At 45.4% G+C, this 24,479-nt stretch overlaps 1 protein-coding gene across 2 annotated transcripts in view; it reads right to left on the bottom strand.

The window, feature by feature from the left end:
• LOC142573915 (lachesin-like) overlaps nt 1–24,479 on the bottom strand; it is a 141,238-nt gene that overhangs the window by 11,908 nt on the left and 104,851 nt on the right. For both annotated transcript variants that reach the window (XM_075683119.1, XM_075683120.1), the window contains exons 3-4: nt 11,555–11,762; nt 3,944–4,123 (exon numbers count right to left, since the gene is read on the bottom strand). In XM_075683119.1, coding sequence (XP_075539234.1) covers nt 3,944–4,123; nt 11,555–11,762 — 388 coding nt within the window. The remainder of the gene's footprint in view (nt 1–3,943; nt 4,124–11,554; nt 11,763–24,479) is intronic.

Genomic DNA, 24,479 nt, shown 5'->3' with positions numbered 1-24,479 from the left:
GTCCTGTACCGTCATTGTAATTCTGGCTGAACCAGCATAATTGTAACTCCCGTAGTTGCTATAGTGTCAAGTTTCTTTTAGTAATATTTCGTATGAAACTGTGTTTACTACGTCCGGCATTTCTTTCCTTTCTTCAGCAACGTGCATTCACGCTATGGGCGGAAATTACACGGCTGATACGTGTATGAGTTTTTTGCAGAAAATTTTGATGAGTTCATAGTGGCGGTGGTGATGGTGGCGGCGGTATGTTGTAGCCGCAGGAGGGTTCAGCCCGACGATCAAGGCCGGCAGTTGTACCGCCTGAGCGTCTCTTTCACTGTCACTGGGATACTTACAACCTGTTGAAAAAAACAATGTCGCTTAGATATGTAAAAAGTAGTCGTGAAGATTCCTTAAAAGCTATCCTTTGGGATCCTTCCGCGACCCGAGCTGTTGCAGACACGCATGTGGGAGGCCTTTCTTTTGTAAGTTCTAAAGAAGGGTGTCGCTTCAGGCAGCACGATGTGAAGATTATGTCCTAGTGCGTTAAAGATAAGTAAAGAAAGCAATCTACAATTATGTTGTGCATGTATTTCGGTAGGTTTCCCTAGATGAGACTGAAGCGCTGTATTTTGCGCTTGGGCTGTACCTTACAAAGTGACTAAACAATACTGGCAAGAGATGCCCCCCTGAGGTTCGGGTTTGTTAAGAGCATTCTGTGTGAAAGAAACATATATTTTTATCCCTATATTGTTTCTGTACCGTCTGAGAGAAAAAGAATATAGTCTAATGAGATCGACTGGTCGCCTCCATCTTTCTCTATGTCCATCTTCCGATTCCGAGTCGGGCGAATCTGGAATGTTTTGTGCCCGCTGGCAGAGGACAAACCCGCAAGCCGCACGTGTCACCCGCTCTCGGAGGAAGAAATGTCAGAGACTAAACCACGTGGCTACACAGCAAAAAAATCCTATTTCGCGTCGAAGCCAAGCCAAAGCTTCCGACGCTGCCAGGAAAAACGGCGGACGTGCCGATGGGACGAGCGTTTGTTGGGACGCCAGCACACAGTGGCTGGGGTTCCGTCTCCAACAGCGGCGACGCCGCGACGCTGTGATGTGATCACGAGACAGGAAACGCTCTCAATCTCGACGACTGCTCCAACGACTGGACTCGGAGCGCCTGAGAGCGCTGGACGCTGGAGGAGAGCGATCGAAACAATTCAGCCGAACGCAAGGCCTGCGCTTTCTTTCGACCATTTGAGGACAATATACTACTCGTGGGAGCGGTCCAGAGCGCTCCGATAGGGCCAGCCGGAGATGCCATAAGTACGCCGGAGTACCTTCAAAAACTTGCGCGAAAAATTAGTGACCATAATTGATAATGTAAGCGAGTGGCCGAATACTTAGACTCTAAGGCTATTTGCTTTATTATAAAGGAATGGTTCGCTTGAAGTCGTACACTTGTTGCAGTGAGGATGTCTAGGCAGCATTCGTTCTTTCATCTCATAATTCCGTAGAGAACAGAGTCGTTAACCAGCCCAGCTGTAGCGGTAGTATAGATTGCTATGCGTATAAACCGATTCGCCATATGTGTGTTGTTTTCAGCGGCGCGTGGAAGGCGACTGCTATCCACCTCTCCCGTAGATTCCACAAGCGGAGATGGCGGTGGTAGAATAAGAGGGCTGTCCTACCCGAGCGCTTCCACCACAGCATGTGAACTTTCAGAAGCCCAAACGCTCTCATGCGACAGCACGTACGTGTCAAACAGCTTTAAATAATCAACCACTATGCATGCAACTTTGGAAGACAGTGACAGTTAAGCGACCAGCGACAGGTTTTGACGTCGTGGAGAGTCATCCGTCGCTTGTCGAGTTGCTGGTTTTTGACTAGCCAGGAAATACGGTCTTGTCGCCCTTAGTACGCGTGGTGGCGTCGTCGGTTACCACGCGGGATATGGCGGGATCGTGCAATAACATGGCAGCAACCAGTCCGTCCGCTCCGATATGAATTCGCTCGTGCTACTTGCTGTCTGGAGCGAGAAATAAATGGTAAAATCAGCCCTCTCTTCGTCTTACCTCACGCTGATCACAAAGTATTGGCGACGGTTTGTCGTTATTATTTAGATCAGCTGTTTGTTTTGACGACTACTAGGCCTGAGACACCACCGAGAGTACGGGAAAGTGCTTCAATTTCTAAGCCCCTCAGTGGCATGCTGCCAACATGGAACTCATTTTGCTGGCGAAAGCAGCATAGTTCTCAAGGACGTTCCCCAGCTCCTCTTTTTTTTTCGTGTCTTTGCTTTATTTTTCCGCTATACTTTTCATCTTTCATTCCCACTTACCCTTCCCTCAGTGCACGGTAGCAAATTAGAATCTCTTCCGGTTAACCTCCTTGCCTTTAGAGAGAGAGACAGAGAGAGAAACGGTGTGGACACCGTTTCTCTCTCTTTCTCTAAATCTGGTACACTCTCGTTAAAATGTTGGCCACGCGGTACGTATGCGAATTTGTTTTCATGGGCGGTCGGTCTAATTTATTTGAACAATGGAGCTTTGTCGCAACTTCTTTCACGACGTCGAGTCGATTTGGTTGCCCCACACCACGATGCGACAGCACAACAAAGCATCCCTGTGGCGTCTCTTGCGTATCGTGTGTATGTGGGTGTCAGCTGGCGTTCGGTGACAAACACATCTCTCAACACGGTTGCGCCTGTACAGACGCCCTTTGTATCGGCGCGTTTGTATCGGAGGTGACAGTCCGACCGTTGGGAACCATCGACCAAGAAAACGGGCGAGAGCGCCAAGCAAGGCTATTCGCTTTACAAGCAGTTACAGACCCCCCTCCCCCACACACACTCCAAGAAAAAGAGAGAAAGAAAAAAGACTTCTATGATGAAAATTTAATCAAATGAACTAGAAGATGGAGAAGCATAATTTTTTCAGACATTGGCATAAAAGGCGGACTCGTGACATCGATAGCACCGTAATGACTAAAATAGTCCCACCTAGTTAAACAGCTACGCATGAATGCACACGCGAAGTACACAAACGCATGAACACGCGCACGCACGCAAGCACACACGCACACACACAAATACAAACAAACAAACAAACAAACAAACATATCAAAATATATCAGTACTCGTTCGAAGGCAACGCTAAGTATTAGCATGGCTAAACAGATGCACAGACCCGACATATTAAAAAATCAACGAGGCAACGCACAGTATAAAACAGTACACTGTAAGAAACGAAACACCTTTGACAAACAGCAGCCCATTGCCATGCTGTATGTCATGTAACAAGTCCAAATAAGGGTGTTTTATTAAGTCCCATGTAGGAGCACATCGGGGTAGCCCCAGGCAGAGTCTTAGTGTTCGATAATTTATAGTTAATTCAATGTTGAAGTTGAAGTTTTGTGTAGCTTATTTTAATACACAGTTTATACTAATACATTTATCAATATATATTGGCCTCCCAGGCCACACACACAAAGAAGCTTACGCTTTAATCTGGCAATAAAAATCAGACGACGCGTACGCTGACAGTACATAACAACAAAGACGATGACGACAACGACAACAACAACAAATACAAATTCTTTCTAGTCGCCATTCCATGCGGAACTAACCCATAAATCAGCCGCTGTCATGTTAAAGGTTGCATATTGCGCTACGTTTGTCATGCATACTGAGCAGCTTTAGTGCAAAGTGAAACCCAAAATGTCTCACGTAGTACTCTTCATCATCTTCTCTATCATTGTTATCATTTGGCCCACGTAGAATGCGTATTACTCCAGTAAGACTATCGGCTCCTTAATTACAAGAAGTGACGTGTGCACAGTCTCGGCAAAGTGGCAGATGTCTCTTTCAGATGAACTGCTTTGTCATGCCGGCCATTCAGTATTTGCGAGACCAGAGCGAGATAACGCAGAGTGCAAACCACGCGGAGCGAATGCGCATGCGCGCTTACCCAGCGTTTGCGTCTTCTTTCCGTTTTTCCATGAGCCGAGCGGGATGGGCTCGTTGTCCTCCCGACGCCAGGTGATGGCGGGCCGCGGGTAACCTCGCGCTTTGCAAGTCAGCGTCACGTTCGAACCCTCGCGCACCACCACGTCCGAGCTGCTTTCTTCGACCACGATGTCTGGCGGCACTGCGGAAAAACCATTTGCGTCAGTGCGGCAGCTGTCTGACTGTAATAAAATTCATTCATTCATTCATTATATTCAATAATACAGAAAATTGAGTTTCTCTTTCTTTTGTTTTTCAGGACTCAGGTTCAGCTGCAAAGTGTTTCCGTGTGATCAATGATGAGCGGATTACTCGCGCAGTGCGTCAAAACTAAGATATTGCTTTCTCAGGTGACTTCGTGAAAGTTTTTTTGCTTGAACGTTTGAACTGGTATACCTGAATAATTGTGACAGGATAAAGATAACTCACACTCGTTACTATTATGGTCCAAATTACGTAAGCGCTGAAAAATGCACCTCTATACTACTGGTTCTATACTTAAGAATTCTAGTTCACACTATGCACTTGTGATCTCAACTGTGAATCCGGTTATCTGAAACCTCGACTGTCGTTCATTGTCTGCTATTCACTCTTTCATTCTTGCTTACCACTATATCCTTCTTATAAGTGACGTTAATCGTAGGCCCGTCAAATCGTAGGCCCGTCGAGTTGCTGCGAGCAACTTTTTCCTTAAATCCCCCATAAATTGTATATTCATGGAAATAAAGGCATATTGTATTGTATACCTACATTCACTCCTTCCGTTTAGTTGATGCTTCAGTATCGGTAATTTTAATCTATCTAATCGAAGGTCTCTAATCTAAATTCTGCAATCAACGCTCCCCCCTACAGAGAACACATCATAACATCATGCGCCGCACTCCTTCCGGATCCTTAATGCTCTTCTCTTGCACCACCTTTGCTTTCCAAAATAAATAATTGCGAAAAACGAGCCCCATTATACGGCTAACGCTCTTCCGCCCAAGCTCGTGTGGGGTGGCGTAGCACCTCAAAATGCATCATAACATCACGCCGCGGCCCCCCACTTGTTCTTGGTTAAGGCAAGCTGCATGCTCCCGTAGCGCCCGCTATACACAGCGCCTGTTTTCCATCAGCCGAACGCGTCTTAATCATGTTAATGGCAGCTGTAGCAAGGCTGCCACGGTTCTGCCCTGCTGCTGCTGCTGCTGTTGCTATGTATTTTTTGTTTTTCTGCTTCAATGCCGATGCCGGCCGCACTTTTATTGACTCCAACCCATAATCGGATTGCGAGGCCGAGCGAGCACGCGGTGATCAGCAGCGTCGGAGCTGTAGCGCTTCTGTGATTCGAGACAGTCGACGTCAAGTGCCGACCACTTTTAATGCATCTCTTGATGTAGGCCTACGCAGTGGAATACATCGCAGTCAGCAGCTTTCTCTGTCTTTTCTTTTTTCTCACGGCGTGTACAAAGGTGGAGGCACTGGCAAGTAGGCCGACCAACCTATGGCTATGCCCCTGAATATTTTGTAACACGACAAGAACTTTAGCGCATCACAAAATCTGGAAATTAATCTTCGTAATTTGCTTGGCTTTCACAGCAATTAACGAACCCGCTGAAGCACGGAGTCCCCACTCACAATAGCAACACAGCACCTAAACGTCCATTCGGCAGCAACACTTGCGTCCAGGAAAGCGCGTCAGTCGCCAGTTACCGCCACCTGTTTGAGTCATAAGCCATCATTCCAGGGCTATCCTGGGGCTATCAGTTCTAGGGAAAAGTTTGTTTATCCTGGTGCTTCCTTTGTTTTTCATTCGTTACTTTCATGATCTAATGCTTGATTTTTGTACTGTTCTTTCTTTCTGCATTTGCATCGATGTATTTAATTGCAACGTGCATTCGTCAATAATATTTTACTGCTTATCTGAACGGTTTATTTCGTGCCTTGCTAAACACTCGTTCCTGATTTTGCATTTACGCATTGCGCGGCAGTTTCATTTATTCGTTTACTTTCTGTTCATTGAATCACGCGTTTATTCTGCAATTTACCGATACTTTGTGCACGCACTTGTACTTTGTTGCTTAAGCATTGATTGCTTACTATTGCACATCTTCTTTATACACTGTTAAAGGAGGTCCTCTGGACAGTCCTGCTATGCGACTTTTGTACGAACTTACAACATAGGTCGATATATGTGACCTATAGTCCAATAGGTTTTAATAAACCAAAAGAAAAGGAAAACGTGGGCAACGTGTTGCTTATGTGACTACGACCAATAACCCATTCATACCGGTGGTCCCAAATGCCTAACGATAATTAAGCTATCTCGCTGTCACCATAATTTCTGTACGAGCCCTGTGTCGTCTAGGCTCGGTTTTCCTCTCATCAGTTTTGTTTCTTCTTCCGCGTCTTTCCATCTAGCTTCCGTTACGGTCATTTCAGTATTCATTTCTTTTTCTGAATCATTACTGCTAAAGTTATGAGCTGTGTTTTTGACTACAATTCATTTTATCGTCTAGCCCATGTGATTGTTTCCAATTTTGTTGTCATCTTTCTACCCTGTAACAAAAGCCCCAGAATTGTCTTCAAGGTAAAAGTTGAACCTCAATATAACGCACACGGATACAATGAAATCTCGCGTGTAAGAAAGGAATGTAGAACGTTTCTCGCCGATATAGGCATGTTACGAGCGAATGCTTAAAGGGGCCCTGAACCACTTTTTATTGAAGTGGATAAAGACATTTGACGTGAAGATAGGCTATTTCGGAAGCACTTTGCCGCAAAAAGTACTTCAATGTGTTCAGCAGAAGCGGAGTTATCGGCAATCAAACACGGCCTCAGCTGTGCTCCCCTTTCTCCTCCAATGCCTTGCACTGCAAAGGCTATACGGCGGAGACGTCACTGTGGCGCGCAGTTCAACTTTCCGATTTGGTGCCTATGCCCAGAGAACCGCAGTGTGCTTAGACACTGGACTCGTGGTGGCACCTCGCGGCGGCCGCGGTGTAGCCGAGCGCAGCCACCAATAGCAGCCGCGTATTTGAGTGTTCCTTATGACGAAATAAAGCACACAGAAAAGAGCCAGGAGCATGGGGTTTTCGAAACGAGAGCGTTTGAGAAAAAGGTGACTTCGCGCTCCGCTTGCGAGCTCCACGGACCGCGTACGACAGCAGAACTTGACTGAGATGCTCACAGCAGCGTCTGCTACCCGCGGACTATGTTATTTCACCAAGCCCGAGGACTGGTTCAGGGCCCTTTTAAAATAAATATCGGATATAACGAAAGTATTTTTGAGTCGAATGTACGTAACATCGCTATAAATAGGTTCGAGTGTATTGCCGTTGGCACAAACTTTTTCCTGGGAGCCTGTCTGATGTAGTCATTTTTCTTTTAGCTGAACGTTTTTTTTTAACTATACATTTTGCTATCCCCAAAGTAAGGCTTATTCTTCTTTTCTTCCAGTCAGTGTACTATGCTGGAATCGGCAGTAAATTCTGACTCCTGCGCAGTGCCCCGCGCCAGCGTTTGCGCATTTGCTGAAGTTGATTTCGAATACTGAGTTCGCGTCCTTCAACGCATGAAAGCGAAGCGCATGTTGAGTTGCACGAACCAATACAAAGATACGAGGAACATGTGAAGTTTATACTTATAGGCGTGGATTTGAGAGCCAATGGCCGACCTAGGCACGCAGCTTTATAGGATTTCGAATATGGTGCTCCGTTTCCAGGTAACCGGTCCGCATTTCAGCGTAATCACAAACAAAACTACTCTTGCAACGACCTGCAGGCGTGCGCATGAATATGCATGCGGTCTTATTAGACAGATGTATTCCATGGCGGTGCAACGAAAAACGTGGTTTCGCATTCCAAAATAATCAGTGCTAGACCAAAAACTAGGGATATAATGCCACTTCCTTAGACGTCTTATTTGCATAAGAAGTTTAGCAGGAACGTTTCTGTCTAACTAGACTGTTGACCCAGTTTTGTTCAGCGAACGCTGAAGTAGCATTGGTAACGTCTTCTCTGTTTATAAATACTTTCGTGCAGCTAACACTACGCTTCGATATCATTCAAGTTCTGCAGTTTTCCGCCATGTTGCCAAAAGAATTTTAATCAAAAGCATGTTTGAGTGGCTCAGTATAGTCCAGAACACGTTAGAAACAGCGGCAGAACTTTAGAATTTCACAGTGTAACTATAGCATGACTGGATAGACCACCTTTGGTCATTTCACGCTGAAAAACACTCATTCCACGCAAGCGATAAACATATTCAAAAGACTAACATACATTGCGTAAAAAATGTTTGAAAATAACTGTGATTACAGAAATGCCACAATGCTTTCACTCAAGGTGCTCAAGCTAGCCGCTCGAATGGTAGAGCTTTTGTTGGCAATTTCAACGTCACTGTTGAATGCATGCTCACTTCTGCTCAATTTAAGGTTTCCTGCAGTTTGTGGGCGTTTTGGGTCATTTTGATACGTAACCAAACCGGGCGCCAACCTCTTTATTATTCTCCTCATCCATTTAGTTGTGTGTTGTATTATGTAGCTATACATCAGGCGGTGTAGTCTACCGAACATTCGACTTGTGTAAGTGTTTGTGGACTCTCTTGTGCACTTTTGCTTGTTTGTGGAACTGCGTTATCTGTCAGGTGCATATTACGCTGTTTCATGCCTGCCTTTACTCATTCATATGCGTAGGTTCGCACATGCTAAAGGATATTTGCCTGTCTTCTGAGTTTTTCAGTGTTTTCCGTGTTTTCTTCGCCCAGAGACAAGTAGACGGCGTCACCAGGATCCAACTTTTCCTGTAAATTTACGTAAAAAGAAATCTGTGGATGCCACGCGCTGTGGGAATCGGTTTAAGCAAAGCTTTCATTGGTGTTTGTGAAAAACCTCTGTGCTTAATGTGCGGGGACGGTGTTCTAACTATAGGCACGCGCGATATGTTGCCGCGACAGAACATGCGAGGCAATTGCGCTGCTGAGCAGAAGGAACAGCACCTAGGTAGCTACCAGGCGTCTCACAACGCTCGAGTGATGAGCGCCTCCAGTGGCGTCGCAGGCACCGTACCTTGATGGTACACGAAGTGAGACCAACGGAAAATCGTCGGCGTTATTGAGCGCCCAGTGAAATATAATATTTGCTTGGCGTCCATCCCTCAGGCATTATAGGCACAAAGCAGCTCAACAGGAACACCAGCTCGCGCAGAACGCCCAAGCCAGCAGCGGAAGCCAGGAAGGGGCCATTGCTCCGCGACAGAAGCGACTGAGCAGTCACAGCATTGACAGTGCGTCAAATTCACTCTTTCAAGTTCTATTATAGCAGCCAAGCGCACCCCACGTCTGTGGTGACCCACTAACCCATTGCAGGAGTAGTGCGTATGCGCCGTCGGCGGGACAGCATGACGATGACGGCGACGGCGCCGACGGCGCAAATGTTCCTCCAGCATTCGCAGCGGGTCTTGTTGTTTTCCGCGTTTTTACGAAGTGCGTCTAGCGTTCGCGGAGCATCTCATGCCAGCAGAGCTATGAGCTCCGAGTACTCCCTCATGTTTCCGTGTCTTCTACTACTTCCTCACATTGTTGATAGATGTTCAGGTATGGTTAAGGTGTGAGCTGCGCGCTAGACAGCTAGGGTGCGGTCAGCCAGGCTTCCCTTTTCTCTGTGAACCAATCTCTCTCTCTCTCTCTCTCATACTGGATACGTCAATAATGAGTGAACGTATTTAAGAGAAGGATTGACACTTAATTGCAGCAGTAACCATCCACGCTGCTTCTTGCCAGAAAAGGCGAAGCCAGCACTTGCTCACACTTCACGTCTAAAACACTGCGTGCCAGTGGCGTCTGCTCACAGGTCAAGTACTTTCTTTGCTCTTTTAACTTAAAAGCTACGCTTATTGCAAACAATCAGAAGATCGTTGTTTATGGCTGCAATATTACTTTGGATGACTGCCCATGTCGTGAGCTGCCATGAAATCTGCCAAGACGTTCGAAATTCCAATTCTCCAAATCGTGACACAAAGATGGACGTCGAGCAGAATGTCCATGGCAAACGTCAAGATTGTTATCCGTGCGTTCCTTGCCCGCGAGGAGTTTATCAAGGACAGCTCAACGGCGTTCAATTGAACATCGCATTCACAACTCATAAGAAGTGCTTAGGTATCCTCGGATCTTTAATGAGATTTTCTGCATATAAAAAGAAGAATGTTTAAATCTAGTCACCGTACGAAGCGGATTATTTATTGCAGCCTCACTTTCTTTTCTTTTTGCAGACACTGTTGAAAATTGCAAAATTTCACAAAACTCACGTATCAAGTTTACAACTCTAACTCACCAAGAAAAACCCATATTGCAATTTTGTGAACTTTGTCAAATAATACATCAAAACAAGACGAAATTCATGCATTATAGAACGATATGAAATATACTTCACATGTTTGAGTAGGGCGTTCACAAAACCACCGTAAAGTTGTAGTCATTTTCAGTAAATTGTAAACTCGTATATAAAATTCGTCCGCAGGAAAACCCTAACAGATACACTTTATACAAATGCGATATCTGTTTTTGGTGCACAGCTACAGATTTTAAGCTTCGAGGTTCCATTTCTTTCAGCTTCCCAATTTCTGTTAACCTTTTTCTTAGCATTTCTGAACTTTTTAATTAACTTTCTTTTTCGAGTTCAACAAATTTCATTCAAGTACGTCCAGCGGTTGTTATTTCTGCATTTCACGTGTATTTGTATAGGTAAATCAGAGTTCGCTCCGAGCTAAGGCTTCGTTCTAAGTGTTAACACACACACACACAAACAAGGAACGCTAAAATTTTTCAGAAGCACTAACATACGATACGCATCTGCTGCTTTCACGACTCGAAAAAGCGCGCAATATGCACGGCTCTTCGCAATGAGTATTATATGCAGCAGACAAGTGGACACAAATACCAGGGCCGGTATAAGGTGCTGATGTCTTCGCCAACATACGAAGATGAGCGGATTACCCTTCGGGCAGCTTTAGGGCACTTACATTACAGGCGTTTCACAGAAGATATTTTCGGGCCGTACGTTGCCTCGTGCGTCTGCTATGCACAAAGTCACGGAAGCGCTGCAGGGCTTCTTGATGTGCACCCTCCTATATGGCCGCTTGTGATTGACTCAGCGATGAACGCTTTATTGTTTGTGCACCAGTGCAAAGTACGAACTTCTCTCTTCCTTCTGATCTTTCAATCACCTTCCCCCCTTCCCCAGTGCAGGGTAGCCTACCGGGCTCAGCCTGTTTAACCTTCCTGCCTTTCCGCTTGCGACCTCTCTCTCTCTCTCTCTCTCTCTCTCTCTCTCTCTACGCTCGATTCTATGCCCCTCTTGTCACCCACCTTTACGATCGGCTGATAACGCGGGCAGAGCGTCACCCTGATCACTGGCGCTGCACGGAAATCGCGAATACCATCGAAAAAGGCGTCGCTGCAGTCATTGCGACCCAGAGCACTACCGACTGATTTCTCTTCTTAGGCAAGGCATTCTGGAGACAGCTAATGCACGCAGCAAGCAAACCGCGACAGTGCTTCAGCGGCGAAAAGGCGCTTGAATGAAGTGGTTCCTCACCGAGTACGTCAAGGTATCCGACCTGGCTCATCATTGGCGATGTGTTGATCTGACACATGTAGCCGCCGCGGTCTGACTCCTGCACATTCCGGATGTGCAGCACAAAGTGCCGGTTGTCGCTGGTGCTGAGGGAGATGCGGTAGTTGCGGCTGATCACCTGCTGGTGAATGCTCAGGATACCCTTGTCCTCCACCTTGATCCACGCTGGCTGCAAACGCAGAGTTCGAGAATGTAAAATTTGTGCCACAACAACGAAACTTCAGGGCGTCCTTGTTTCCAGAAAAAAAAAGACCTGAGAACGCTCTTCATAAACGTGCGCTGGATTCAGTCGCTAGTAACAAGGTTAACGTGATCGAGGTAAGAGCTAAAAGGCAGCAAGATGAGTGCGACAGAAAAGAAGCAGTGATGGCCAATTCGCAATAATTGGCTCTTTGACAAGTCGCCGTTGACTTGCGACAACTAGATCATGGTTATTGCTCCCGAGGCTATTTCACCCCACCAAAGTGCAACGAACGAGTGCCTTCTGAAAATTTATTTATTTCGAAGGTGAATGTTTCAATTCTGTTAATTTGAAGTAGATTTCAAAGTGCAACCACGCAGTCCGGGGGTTCCTATTAGCAATGCTGTTCGGGACCTAATAACAGCACTGGCGCTTAGCAACTTTTACAAGAAAAATATAAGTTAGAGTAAGACTTTAAAAAAATGAAGTGTGAAATGTGCAGAGAAGGGGTAGCAATACGCGTATAAAAAGAAAAGGAAATGGGAAGGTTAGCCCAGTTTAATTAAACAGGCTGATGAGAGGGAGGGACAGCGAAAAGCAAAAGAAAATATAAAGAGTGATGTCGAGAAAAAAGAAAAGGAAGGAAAAGGGTATGAACACGGCAGAAAACGCGTTTCAAAGGTTACAAAATGATATTACGAAGTAGCGAGTAACATTTCTTGTCGTTTGTCTTTTTCCATGAGATCACTTATTAGCTGCGCCATAGTAAAGATTTATGTGCTTTGGAGCTGATGAGATTCGATACATCAAATAACTCTGGGTTCCAAGTGGTGCTACACGATAAAAATAATAATTGTAATTTGCATAAAACAGTAATACGGATTTGTCAAAGAATTTTTCATAAATCAACAGGTCATCGGACATAAGGAAACTTTATCTTTCAGACTTCACGCTGGTGAAGCCGTTGTGCCATCAAAAGCATCCGTCTGACCTGATAATCGTGATCGCTCCAAGCAACGATCCAACGCTGTTGAATATGTATTGGTGACGAAAATCGACAGCTGGAGCAGAAATAGGTGAGACCAGCGGAGCACATAGCAGTAAAATTTAGTAGAGAGGGCGCTAGCAGTGGGCTTTAGTAGTGTGCTTTAGTAGACGGATTTAGTAGTGGGCAGTAGTAGTAGGGTAGTAGTAGTAGTAAGAGTCAATTGGAAGAATGGTGGAAGGAAAATAGGGAATCGACAAACAACGCATGCGTCCAAAAACAAAGTTCACAATAGGAGTTCAGAAACCTTGGTTATGGAACTTAATCTTGGTTCTTTTTTAACATAGATAGGACATTAGGTAATAAAATAACAAGAACTTAGTGGAGCAACGCACCGCCCCATTCCGAAAGGGACGCTCATAACATCCATCCAGGAACCCGTGTGCAAGGAATACCGGCTTGACGCCTCCATAGATATTTACCACATCCCACGTTATTGCCGCACCTGGGCATAGCAAGAGAAGTTGCTGCGTCCACTCTTCCCTGGTGTTTTGTTCAGCAACAAAGTCACTGTGTCTGAGGCTGTTTCTCATTAGACAAAAACAGCTTAACAACTTGCTCAGCGCAACATAATTGCGAGTCCTTCAAACACTGGTGTCAGACTACTGAGATTGCAGTGCTTCAAGCACCGACACTGAAGCAGCGCAACTCAGCAAACCTTGACTCAGCAAAGTAGTGATATAAATTGGCAAAAGATTACGGCATGAGAGACGGGCACGGCCAGATGTTTGCCAACAAGAATTCTCGCTGCGGTCAACACCACCGGGTGTGTTGGGTTGTCGTGGCCTAGCTTGCACGATCATGTATCTGGAAACGAGCCTCGCTTGCATCACCCGCAGCACTGTTCAATCGAACTGCGGTCATCTAGCGTCATTTCGGGTGCTGCGTGCATCGGTCATCACTACACTTAGAGTACCGCAAATATTTTTTCATTTGCGGTCGCAATCGGCTTGTCGCAGCTGGCAGTGCATGAACGATCGAAGAGCGATCTGACACGAGATTGATCACCGCAGGACTGCGACAGCACGCAGCTTCGGCAACGAAACTTGTGTTCACAGTCCACGGTATCTGCTGGCGCTGCTCTCCCTAATCGACCCCACGTTGTTGTGGCTATTGTTTCGAATGTTGCTGGCCAGTACGTCGGCCACTCGCACACGTCGAGTAGTGATATGGGCTACAACCCTTCTCTCTTTATGATTAACGATAATGCAACCTAATAATAATTTATTAAATGAATGTGGCTATCAATTACATTGGTCGACATGATAGGAGTATTGAATCTGTCGGTATTACGAGTTTTTCGCTGCAGAAGCTGTAACCGACATTCATGCGAAACACACATAAAAAAAGACATTACAAAAACTATTGTGGGCATTTGTTACGGTCCTTCTTCATCTGTATATTATCGTCATCATCCTACACTGATCGATCCTCATCTTCAGTTCCATGTGATCATCATCATCGGGTGTGTGCATTTGCTGGTTCGATGCCGAGTACTAAGGCCAAATAAACGACGCTCCAACAGAGATGTCATACGTGGAGGAGGTGACTTTTTGATCCTCAGTCCTCTGCCCGCTCAGTCTACCCCTTGTAGCTTCGTTCAGGCCGCCGCTTGCACTCACTGTCCTCTAGCATGTCTCAGGCCGACCCACCTTCCACTTCTACCGCTACCGCTCCGACACCGCGAGCCACCCCTTGTATCCTAAGCAGCCACCAGCGTGACCCCCATCTCTTCACTGGTCTTCGTGGGGAAGTTGTTGAGGACTGTCTGGACGACTAAAGCTAGTAAGTTCTACTAATCGTTGGGACGACCCCCTCAAGCTCCGCCATGTCTACTTTTACTTGACAGGTGTGCGAAGACTTGGTTCTTCAACCACGAGATAGACTTTACTGAATGGGCTGCCTTTAAACGGCAGCTCCACCAAGTATTTGGTACCCCGGCGGTTTGTTCTACCATCGCAGAAAAAACCCTCGATCCTCACTAACAACAGCCAGAACAGCATTACACATCGTATATCAAGGATGTTCTTGCGCTCGTCCGCCATGTGAGTTCATCTATGTCAGAGCCAGAAAAAGTACGCCACATTATGAAAGGCATTAGAGCAGTCGCTTTCAATGCCTTTGCCATCAAGAACCCCGCTACAATCGCTGACATCGTCACAACGTATCAGCGCCTGAACGAACTTGAGTCTGTTTGCCTTCAGCCGGACGTTGGCGAATTTTCTTCCACTGCGGACCCACAACTGCATCTCATGACAAGAACAATGATGAACGAATCATTGCGCTTGTCATCGCGGTCGGTGTGCCCCAGTCAGCCTTCTGGCGCGGTCTTGCGTGATGTGATCAGGGATGAGCTGGCCTTCTTGACCTACTGCGCGCACATACACCCCACCCTCTCGTCCGCTACCAACATACGTGCAAGTTGCTCCCTTGCCTCTAGGCAACGTCAACTCAACGGTGCCGTTAAGAACGTACGCGTTCGTTGCTGTAGCGCCTCTACAGAACATCCCGTCCATGCCTCCTGAGCTTTCATCGGCCCATCTGACTGCACTGGCTCCCGGAGCACCTAGCATTCTGTACTACCCGCCTAGGCATCCGTCACGTTCATCGTGCTATTATTGCGGCTATCGTGGCCATATTTCACGTCTCTGCAGCAAGCGCCAGCAGGACGAGCGTCGTGGGTACAAAATGTCTGCACGCAACTTTTCCAGTGGGGCCTCTTCCCAAAGCCGCCGTTTCTCTTCACCTCTGCTGCTTCGCTCTACATCTTACATCTCCACAGCGAATTGTTACCATTTTGTCCAACAATGTTGACCCTGGTGACGTCTTTGTCTTACCCTCTTCCCGTTACCTTTATAAAGGCACCGCTTTTGAACCAGGTGTGGTTCGATTTCACAATGGTTCTGCGCTCGTCACCGTCCCGAACGCAACATCGGAGCAAATTCCCTTTTTGCAACGCACCAGTACAAAAAGAAATACATGCGACACCTCTGCTCCTGTACAGTGCTAAAAGTGATAACAAAAGAAGAAAAACAAAAAAAGGCAAAGCCCTTAGCAATGTACATCTACAATCTACAACATCAAAAAGAAAGCATCATTTGATTCAACCCTCACATCACTCAGCAGTCTATTCCATTCCCTAATGGTTTTAGGAAAGAAATGCATTCTAAACAATTCAGTTTTTCTCGCAAATTAACGGACCTTAATATCATGGTCAACACGAGTGGATATATAAAAAGGCTCTTGCACAAACTTTTCGCGATCAACCCGAACAGCTGAATAATCAAGAGCATGGAAAAACTTCAGCCTCAACTTCTTACGGCGCGTGTCTAGCAATTCCCAGTTGAGTGCTTCCTTCGTAGGCGATGGACTGTACTGAGCCCCGCGTATGCCAGATACGAAACGAGCGGCAATGTTCTGCACCCGCTCCAGCTTATCTTTATCTCTACGAGTAGGCGGGTCCCAAATCGTACACGCGTATTCCAGAATTGACCTCACATAAGTCTTGTACAAATTGTCCCGACATGACTGTGGAAAAGCGTTTGCATTTCGGCGAAGAAATCCCAGGGTTTTGCATGCTTTAGCAGCGACATAATCGACTTGACGGCGCCAATTCAAAGCAGGAGTAAAATAAACACTTAATGTTTAAATTCGAATACCTGTTCCAACATTACATTCCTAATAACATATGGTTGCATAACAAATTGAAATTCATATTCCCTTTGACGCACCACCTGAGATTCTGTTCGTCTTCCTGAAACATCTCAGCATCACGGCCACAAGTGACTGCTCTATAGAGGACGCAGTCGTCCGCAAATAACCGCATTTGAGACACTATTCCGTCACTAATGTCGTTCACGTGCAGCAAGAACAATAGCGGCCCCAACACGGAGCCTTGCGGAACACCGGACACAACTTGCACCTTCTGAGACTGAGTACCATTCACCACCACAAATTGCTGACGTAAACGTAGGTAATCTTTTCCCCATGATATCACTTGAGGACTGATATTGTAAAAGGCCATTTTTTTATTAGTAAACAGTGCGTCACGGTATCAAATGCCTTTTTTTTGAAATCCAAGAACACACAGTCCACGCTAGGACGCCTGTCCAGTGCTCCTGCGAGGTCGTGCACAAATTCAGTCAACTGCGTAGTACAAGACAGACCCCTTCGAAAACCATGCTGACGAGGATTAAACAATGAATGTGCGTCCATACGTGCTACTATGCTAGTATACAAAATATGTTCAAGAGTCCTGCACGCAACTGAAGTTAGTGATACTGGCCTATAGTTTGAGACGGTGTCATGAGGACCAGATTTGTGAATTGGCACTATGCTTGCGATTTTCCAGACATCTGGAAGGCAGGATTCGTCAAGCGATTTTTCGAAGATAATCTTCAAGTACGGTGCAACCGACTGAGCACAAAATTTATAAAACCTGTTTGGCAAGTCATCAGGACACCCAGCCTTAGCAATCTTCAGATTCTGCAGCAGAGACTCTATACCATTAATGCTAATAACAACATCATCCACAACACTCATCACCAGCTGGAAATTTAAGGTACTCATATCATGTCTCTGTTGCAACGCACAGCTGAAAACAGAGCTAAAATACGTATTAAAGAACTCGGCTTTTCCTACGTCATCATCAATAAAGCTGCTACCAGACACAAGCGGTGGTATAGTCACGGTGTCTTTTCCATTTCTCATTGCATGTTTCCAGAATTCCTTCGGATTATCCTTTAATTTCGACTCCATTGAAATTCCAAATGAATGCTTTGCAGCTACCACTGCAACTTTCATTTTTTCGGTAGTTTCATGCAGCTTGAACCAATGATCACGTGTCGGCTTTCCTTTATATATACTGTAAGCTAGTTGCCTTTTGCGTGTTAGACTGCGTAACTCCCGAGTAAAGCAAGGTTTACTTTTACTTCTTCTTTTCGTTAATGTCCACGCCGGAACAAAGCGCTGCCTCAGCTCAAACATCTTCTCCTTAAATGTAAGCCATAATTCAGTTGCAGCGCATCGCATTCACACAGACAAAGTGTCTTTAGAGCGCCGACGCCCGTACCGCGTGTCTCTAGCAGAGCGAAAAATCATAGAAGAAAATGTCACGCATATGCTAAAACAGAAGGTCATCCGAGCCTCAGCTAGCCCTTGATCATCTCCTGTAGTTTTGGTCCGGAATAAAGACGGTTCCGTGCGCTTTTGCGTCGATTAAGAGGCCGTTTATAAGATCACTCGAAAGGACGTATATCCTATACCACGCATTGACGGCAGCCTTGATAATACTTTTCAGCAGCCTTGAGAATACTTTTCAAGCCTCGATCTGCGTTCTGGCTATTGGAAAATTCCCACGCCCGAAGACGATAAAGAAAAAGAACAGTGTTTGCTACCCCCAATTGACTTTACGAATTCAGCGTCACGCCTTTCGGGCTATGCAATGCACCTGCGACGTTTAGCGCATGATTGATGCCGTGCTGCGTGGCCTGAAATGGAACAGTTGCCTCTGCTACCTGGATGATATTGTCGTATTACATGTCGCAATCAGCCAGCTCGACCAAACAAAAGCGGAGCACATGCAGCGGCCGGTCACTTGGCAGCAGCGGCAGCAAGCCGTGAACAACGTCTAAAAAGAAACTGCTCTTTCTGCAGATTAGTGGCACTGTGTTTCCATAACATTTATTTTAATAGTATTTTCGCTGCTGCTGCTGCTGCCATTTGTTTTGCCTTAGTATTGTTGAACTACATCGTGCGATTACCTTTGTACATTTGGAACAATGTCTGATTCTTGTAAAACAAGTAGCGTGCTCATCCCCGAGGATGAGCCACTTGACAAATGTTCCAAGTGCGAGCACGCCTATCACTTTGGAAAATGTGCTGGTTTAACTGAAAAATCCCTCAAATCAAAGAACGAGGCTGCAAAAGAAAACGTGGCAGTGTCCATCATGCAGAAGTGCTGGAAGTAGCAACATGTGCAGTGAAGAGAGCAATGGCTCTGAAACAGATATTAAACTTGCCCTCCTGTCAATTACCCAAAAACTAGAACAGCTGATGCCCCTCACAGGAAAAAATTGAGAGCATGGAAGAGTCTCTTAACTTCATATCAACGAAGTTCGATGAAAGTGAGCAAAAGTTCTGCCATCAAGAGGCCGATGTAAAGGAGATGAAAAAGAAGATATCAGAGCTTGAGAAGAAAGATGACCTAAATCAGGTCGCCCAAGCTCAACTTGAAAAAGAAATACATGACCTTGAATTTAGAAGCAGGCAGCTTAACTTGGAACTGCATCGGATTAAAGAAGTGGCGAACGAGGATCTTACAGTCATATTAAATAACGTGGCTGATAAACTTCTAGTGCCTCACTTGATGGAATCAGACATTGCAACTGTTCATCGCATTCCCGCAAAACGTGATAAGGTACCAGGCATCATTGTTCGTTTTACGTAGCAAGCAATAAGAGATGAATGGATCAACAATAGAAAGAACCTTAAAGACAGCGAGCCAGCCATTTTCGTGCAAGAAAACCTTGCACGAAAATGCAAGAAAGAGAACAAGACAATGTGTTTAAAAGAGTTCTTTGGTGAATTTTCATTTACTTTTTCTTTGATAATGCTCAGTGAAACTTGGAGCACCAATGATTCCGATATTGTTACGATGACTAACTATAAAACTTATTACTTCAACCGCTCCAGCCACCGCGGGGGAGGCGTTGCTTTACTGGTGTCTAATGGCATTGCGTGCGACAAGTTGGACTCGTACTGACTAATTACTGATGATTTTGAAATCGTATCAGTCAGTACTGGCAGATTCGTGTTTTCGGTTTGCTATCGTCCTCCCAAGGGAACTCATGGCGCTCTTTGGCCAAACCTGGCCCTTGCGCCACAAAACGCCACACATCATCATCCCAAGGGAAATATGGTTGGGTTCTTGGAATTTTATTATAATTTCCTTTCATTTATAACAGATGGCAAATACACACTAATAGCTGGAGGGGATTTTAATATTGACTTGTTGAAGGATAGTGTTACTACTAGAGACTTTAACAAGGTTTTGTCTTCGAACGGATATCTTAACCTTGTTACAGTACCAACAAGGGTCACACCAGAAAGTGCGTCTCTTCTCAATCTGCTGATTACGAACTCCTCCCAACCAATAGCTGAAACAGGCGTAATATCATGCGCAATCAGCGACCACCTTCCAGTATTCATGAGCATAAATAAGACTGGAGCGGTAAAGTATCGACAGGAAAAAGCAAAGTACCAGTGTATAACTAATGATGCCCTGAATTCCTTTCGCAACTCACTGGCACAAGTTCATTGGGATAACATTGGCATTGCTGGTGACGCAAACGAGGCTTACAATGAGTTTCTCGAAGTATTCAAAAAGCTCTATCATTCCTGCTTCACATTAAAAGATCGTGGATCAAAACGTAAAACTCGCAAACCTTGGGTAACTTCTGAGTTACGCCAAGAAATTAGAATAAAAAACATGCTTTACAAAATCTTTTTAAAGTCTCGTTCAACGGATGACCTGCGGATGTTTAGGAAATACAGGAATAGGTTAACAAAAAAACTACGCCAGGCACGCGCTGAATACTACGCTACATTACTTGAAGTTAGAAATGGTCGCCACGATTCCCTGTGGTCAAGATTAAATTTTCTACTGAGACGTGAACAACGACAAGCTGCCCCAAGTACGCTAAAGCTAGATAATAAAGATATATCTGGAGAAGAGCTAGCACATGCCTTTAACAACTTTTTTTCAACCCTAGCTCATAGCAACCCGCCACGTGATTCTAATAAATACATTAATTATTACAATAAAGAAACGATATTTCTGAAACCGCTTACAACAGAAGTTATATTAGTAATACAAAACCTTAATAACAGCCGTAGCTATGACATTGACGGAATTCAAGTAAGGCCTGTGAAGCATGTTGTAGGAGTCATTGCGCCTGTTATTGCAGATATACTTAACTTATGCTTAGCTACCAGCACATTTCCTAATAAAATGCAAATAGCCAAAGTAACGGTTCTTTATAAGAAAGGAGACCGCAATGATTTAGGAAATTATAGGCCAGTATCTATACTCCCAATCTTCTCAAAAGCTTTTGAGAAAGTTCTATATACAAGGTTGTCTAATTCTATTAGTAAACGTGATCTTCTCTCACCGAATCAATTTGGGTTTTGTAAAAATAAATCTGCCGAATCAGCGCTACTTGAACAAAAGGAATACATACTAACACAGTTTGAAAAGAAAGCCTTCGTTATTGGTGTCTTCGTGGACTTCTCGAAGGCATCTGACTTAGTGAACCACACTATACTCCTAAATAACTTAGACTGTTATGGTTTTCGGGGACAGGCTCAAACGCTTCTTAAATCATATTTATCACATAGAAAACAGGCTGTCTGCATAGACAATATGAAATCTGAACTAAAATCTGTTACTTCTGGCGTTCCACAGGGTAGTATATTGGGACCATTACTATTTAATATGTACCATAATGATATCTCCAACATTAACTCCACTGCTAAATTTGTTATCTACGCTGACGACACTAGCATTTCTTTTGCTGGAAATGATTTAGATCTTCTTGTTCGGGAATGCAATGACGCTATGACCGAATTACAAAAATGGTCTGAATCCAAGTGCATGCGTATATATGAAAAGAAGACACAAGCTGTCATATTCCGCCCTAAAAATAAACCAGTTCCCTCGGCCCTCGAGATTAAGCTCAATTCACGACTTATAGATGTGGTTGAGCAATTTAAATTTCTCGGAGTAGTTTTCTCCTCCTGTATGTCTTGGGAAAATCACGAGGACCATATCACAACGAAACTGGCTAAAATAAGTGGGATCGTAGGCCGGCTCAGATACGTTCTTCCAAGGCTAGTAAAATTACTCCTCTACAATTAACTTTTTTATTCCTATTTAAACTATTGCCATTTAGTATGGGGCACAGCCACAATTAGCTGTATTCAGCGCATCTACATTTTGCAGAAGTTCCTCCATCATGTTCACAATGTCCCCTGGGGCTCACCGAGGGCGGATCCCTTTCTACAATGTAGTGTGCTGAAGATCCACAACTTGTACAAATACCGCTAAAGTGTTCGGTTTAAACTGGAAACACGGAGAAACGTAAACCACATACGTTACCTTGCTGATTTACGTACTCGAGAAGCAACCTACAAGACAAGACATACAGAGAATTGGGTAGTGCCAACCCCTCGAATAAATTCCGGTAGAGAACGCCTACAATTCACTCTTCCTTCCCTCTTAAATGCTTATGTACATAATAATTTTGATCTTTTCAGTGCGTCAAACAGTGCTTTGCGTGCTATGTATGTTACCATGTAGGTTCTGTTTTTCTTTGTGGTGAATATTGTCTAAATATTGTATAATTTTGTTATGTTTTCTTTTGTACTTGTTCATTATGTATAAGTGTATAAGTGTGACTGCAATTACCTTTGTTTTAAAAGCCTTGCTGTGAAGCCACTGCCAAGCGAAAGGGGGCTGCGGCTTTGCCAAGCTGTTTCTGACAGCATTTCCTGCACCTCCGCTGTCTGTATATGTACATGGCAGAAAATAAAGAAGTTGAATATGTATTTTCATCAACATTTCCTCAGCACCTGCAACACTTGGATGAAGCTCTAACGTGCCTTGCAGGCGCTGGTTTTCAGCTCAACACGAAGAAATGCTGTTTCGCCAGCAGATCTATTAAGGTGCTAGGGCACGTCGCGAGCAAGGACGGTATACGTCCCCCGATAAGATTGGTGCGGTCCTTCGCTTCCCTCACCCAGAAAGGCCTAAAGACTTGCGAAGCTTCCTTGGACTCGGTTCTTGTTTACGTCGCTTTATACGGAACTTTGCCTCCATCGCTGCGCCACTACACAAGCTACTTGCTTCCGGTGTACCCTTCTTCTTGTCTCAAAAATGTGAAGCAGCCTTTGACATGTTGAAGGGCGCCCTCACGTCTGAATCTCTGCTTTGCCATTTTGATGAGACTGCACCGACTCTTTTGCACACAGACGCCAGCGCCCGCGGCATCAGTGCCATTCTTCTACAACGTGATAACTCTTCACAAGAGAGGGTCGTTCCATAGGCCAGCCGCGTACTCACCGACGCCTAGACGAGCTAAGATCACTGAGCAGGAGTGCTTGGCTGTTATTTGGTCCATACAGAAGTTTCGACCCTATCTGAACTGGCGTAATATTACAATTGTTACGGTCCACCACGCCTTATGCTGCCTCTCCAAGCTCAAGAACTTGACCGGACGCCTAGGTCGCTGGATTCTCCGCCTGCAAAAGTATGGCTTTGAGATTATTCATAAGTCTGGCAAAAAACACCAAGACGCTGATGCTCTTTCTCGTTGTCCGCTTCCTGCGCACCCGCTCGACACCTCGGCAACTGCGTCACAAAGCAGCTCTTCTGGTGTCACTTTTACGCCGGTTTTCTCTCTAGCCTCAACGACTATCTCACTTTTGCATCTCCCCAACGAACTGACCCATATTGTCGGCGTACGATAAACCAACTGTCTGACGCGTCTCGCCCACCTAACGCGCAGCTTCGACACCAACTCGCACACTTCAAGCTGGACAATCGAATGCTGTATCGGCGCATTTACCACCCTAACCGTCAACGCTGTGTGCCCATTCTACCACGCTCTCTTCGAGCCCATATCCTCGAAGCATTCCACGATGACATGACGACTGGCCCATCTCGGTTTCCATAAAACCTACGATCGCATGTGAAGCCTATTGGCTGGGCTTTCTACTAGTGTAGCGAGGTATGTCGGTTCTTGTTCTCCGTGTCAGCGTCGCAAACTCCCAACCTCTGCTCTTGCCGGTGAACTACTGCCTATTCCGTGTCCCATTGCACCATTTGAGGTTGTTGGTATCGACCTTTACGGGCACCTACCTACCTGTTACTCCCCCTGGTAATCACTGGATATATAGTGACCGCCATCGACCAACTGACGGGCTACACTGAGACATCAGTGATCACTGGTTCGGCTTAAGAAGTTGCCGACTTCGTCCTTCAAGCTATCATTCTCCGCCGTGGTGCTCCTCGGATACTGCTGAGCGACCGTGGAAAGGTCTTTCTCTCGCAACTTTTAAACGAAGTCCTGCGCGCATCTGGTACCACCCACAAAACAGCTTCGTGATACCATCCACAGACTAACGGCTTGACAGAGCGATTTCATCGCACGCTGCCGATATGATCGCCGTATAGGCTTAACCTGACCACGAAAATTGGAACAAGGTTCAACCGTTAGTCACTTTCGCCTACAACGCGGCCGTTCAGCGAACCACCGGCTACTCGCCATTTTATTGATGGACGGTTACTTTCCTTCTCGAGGTTTCTTTCTTCTATTCTGCAGTCAACCCATCTACATCGTCTAACGAAGAATTCCTTTCACGACTCGCTCAGTGTCGCCAGCGGGCTCGCGTAAACAAAACGGCGAGGTAATAAGACCAGAAGGTCATTTACGACACATTCCATCGCGTTGTGTCCTTCCGACCTGATGACGAGGTATTCCTATTGACGCCCTTTCGCACTTCTGGTTTTTGTGACAAGTTCCAACCACGATTCATCGGGCCATACATAGTCGTGTATACATCACCCATACATCACCCGTCAATTAGCGCGTGACTTCTGT

This window comes from Dermacentor variabilis, chromosome 3 (genome assembly GCF_050947875.1).
Source record: "Dermacentor variabilis isolate Ectoservices chromosome 3, ASM5094787v1, whole genome shotgun sequence".
Classification (NCBI taxonomy): domain Eukaryota; kingdom Metazoa; phylum Arthropoda; class Arachnida; order Ixodida; family Ixodidae; genus Dermacentor; species Dermacentor variabilis.
Note: the sequence above shows the minus strand (reverse complement) of the source record. Positions and strands in the feature narration are given on the sequence as shown.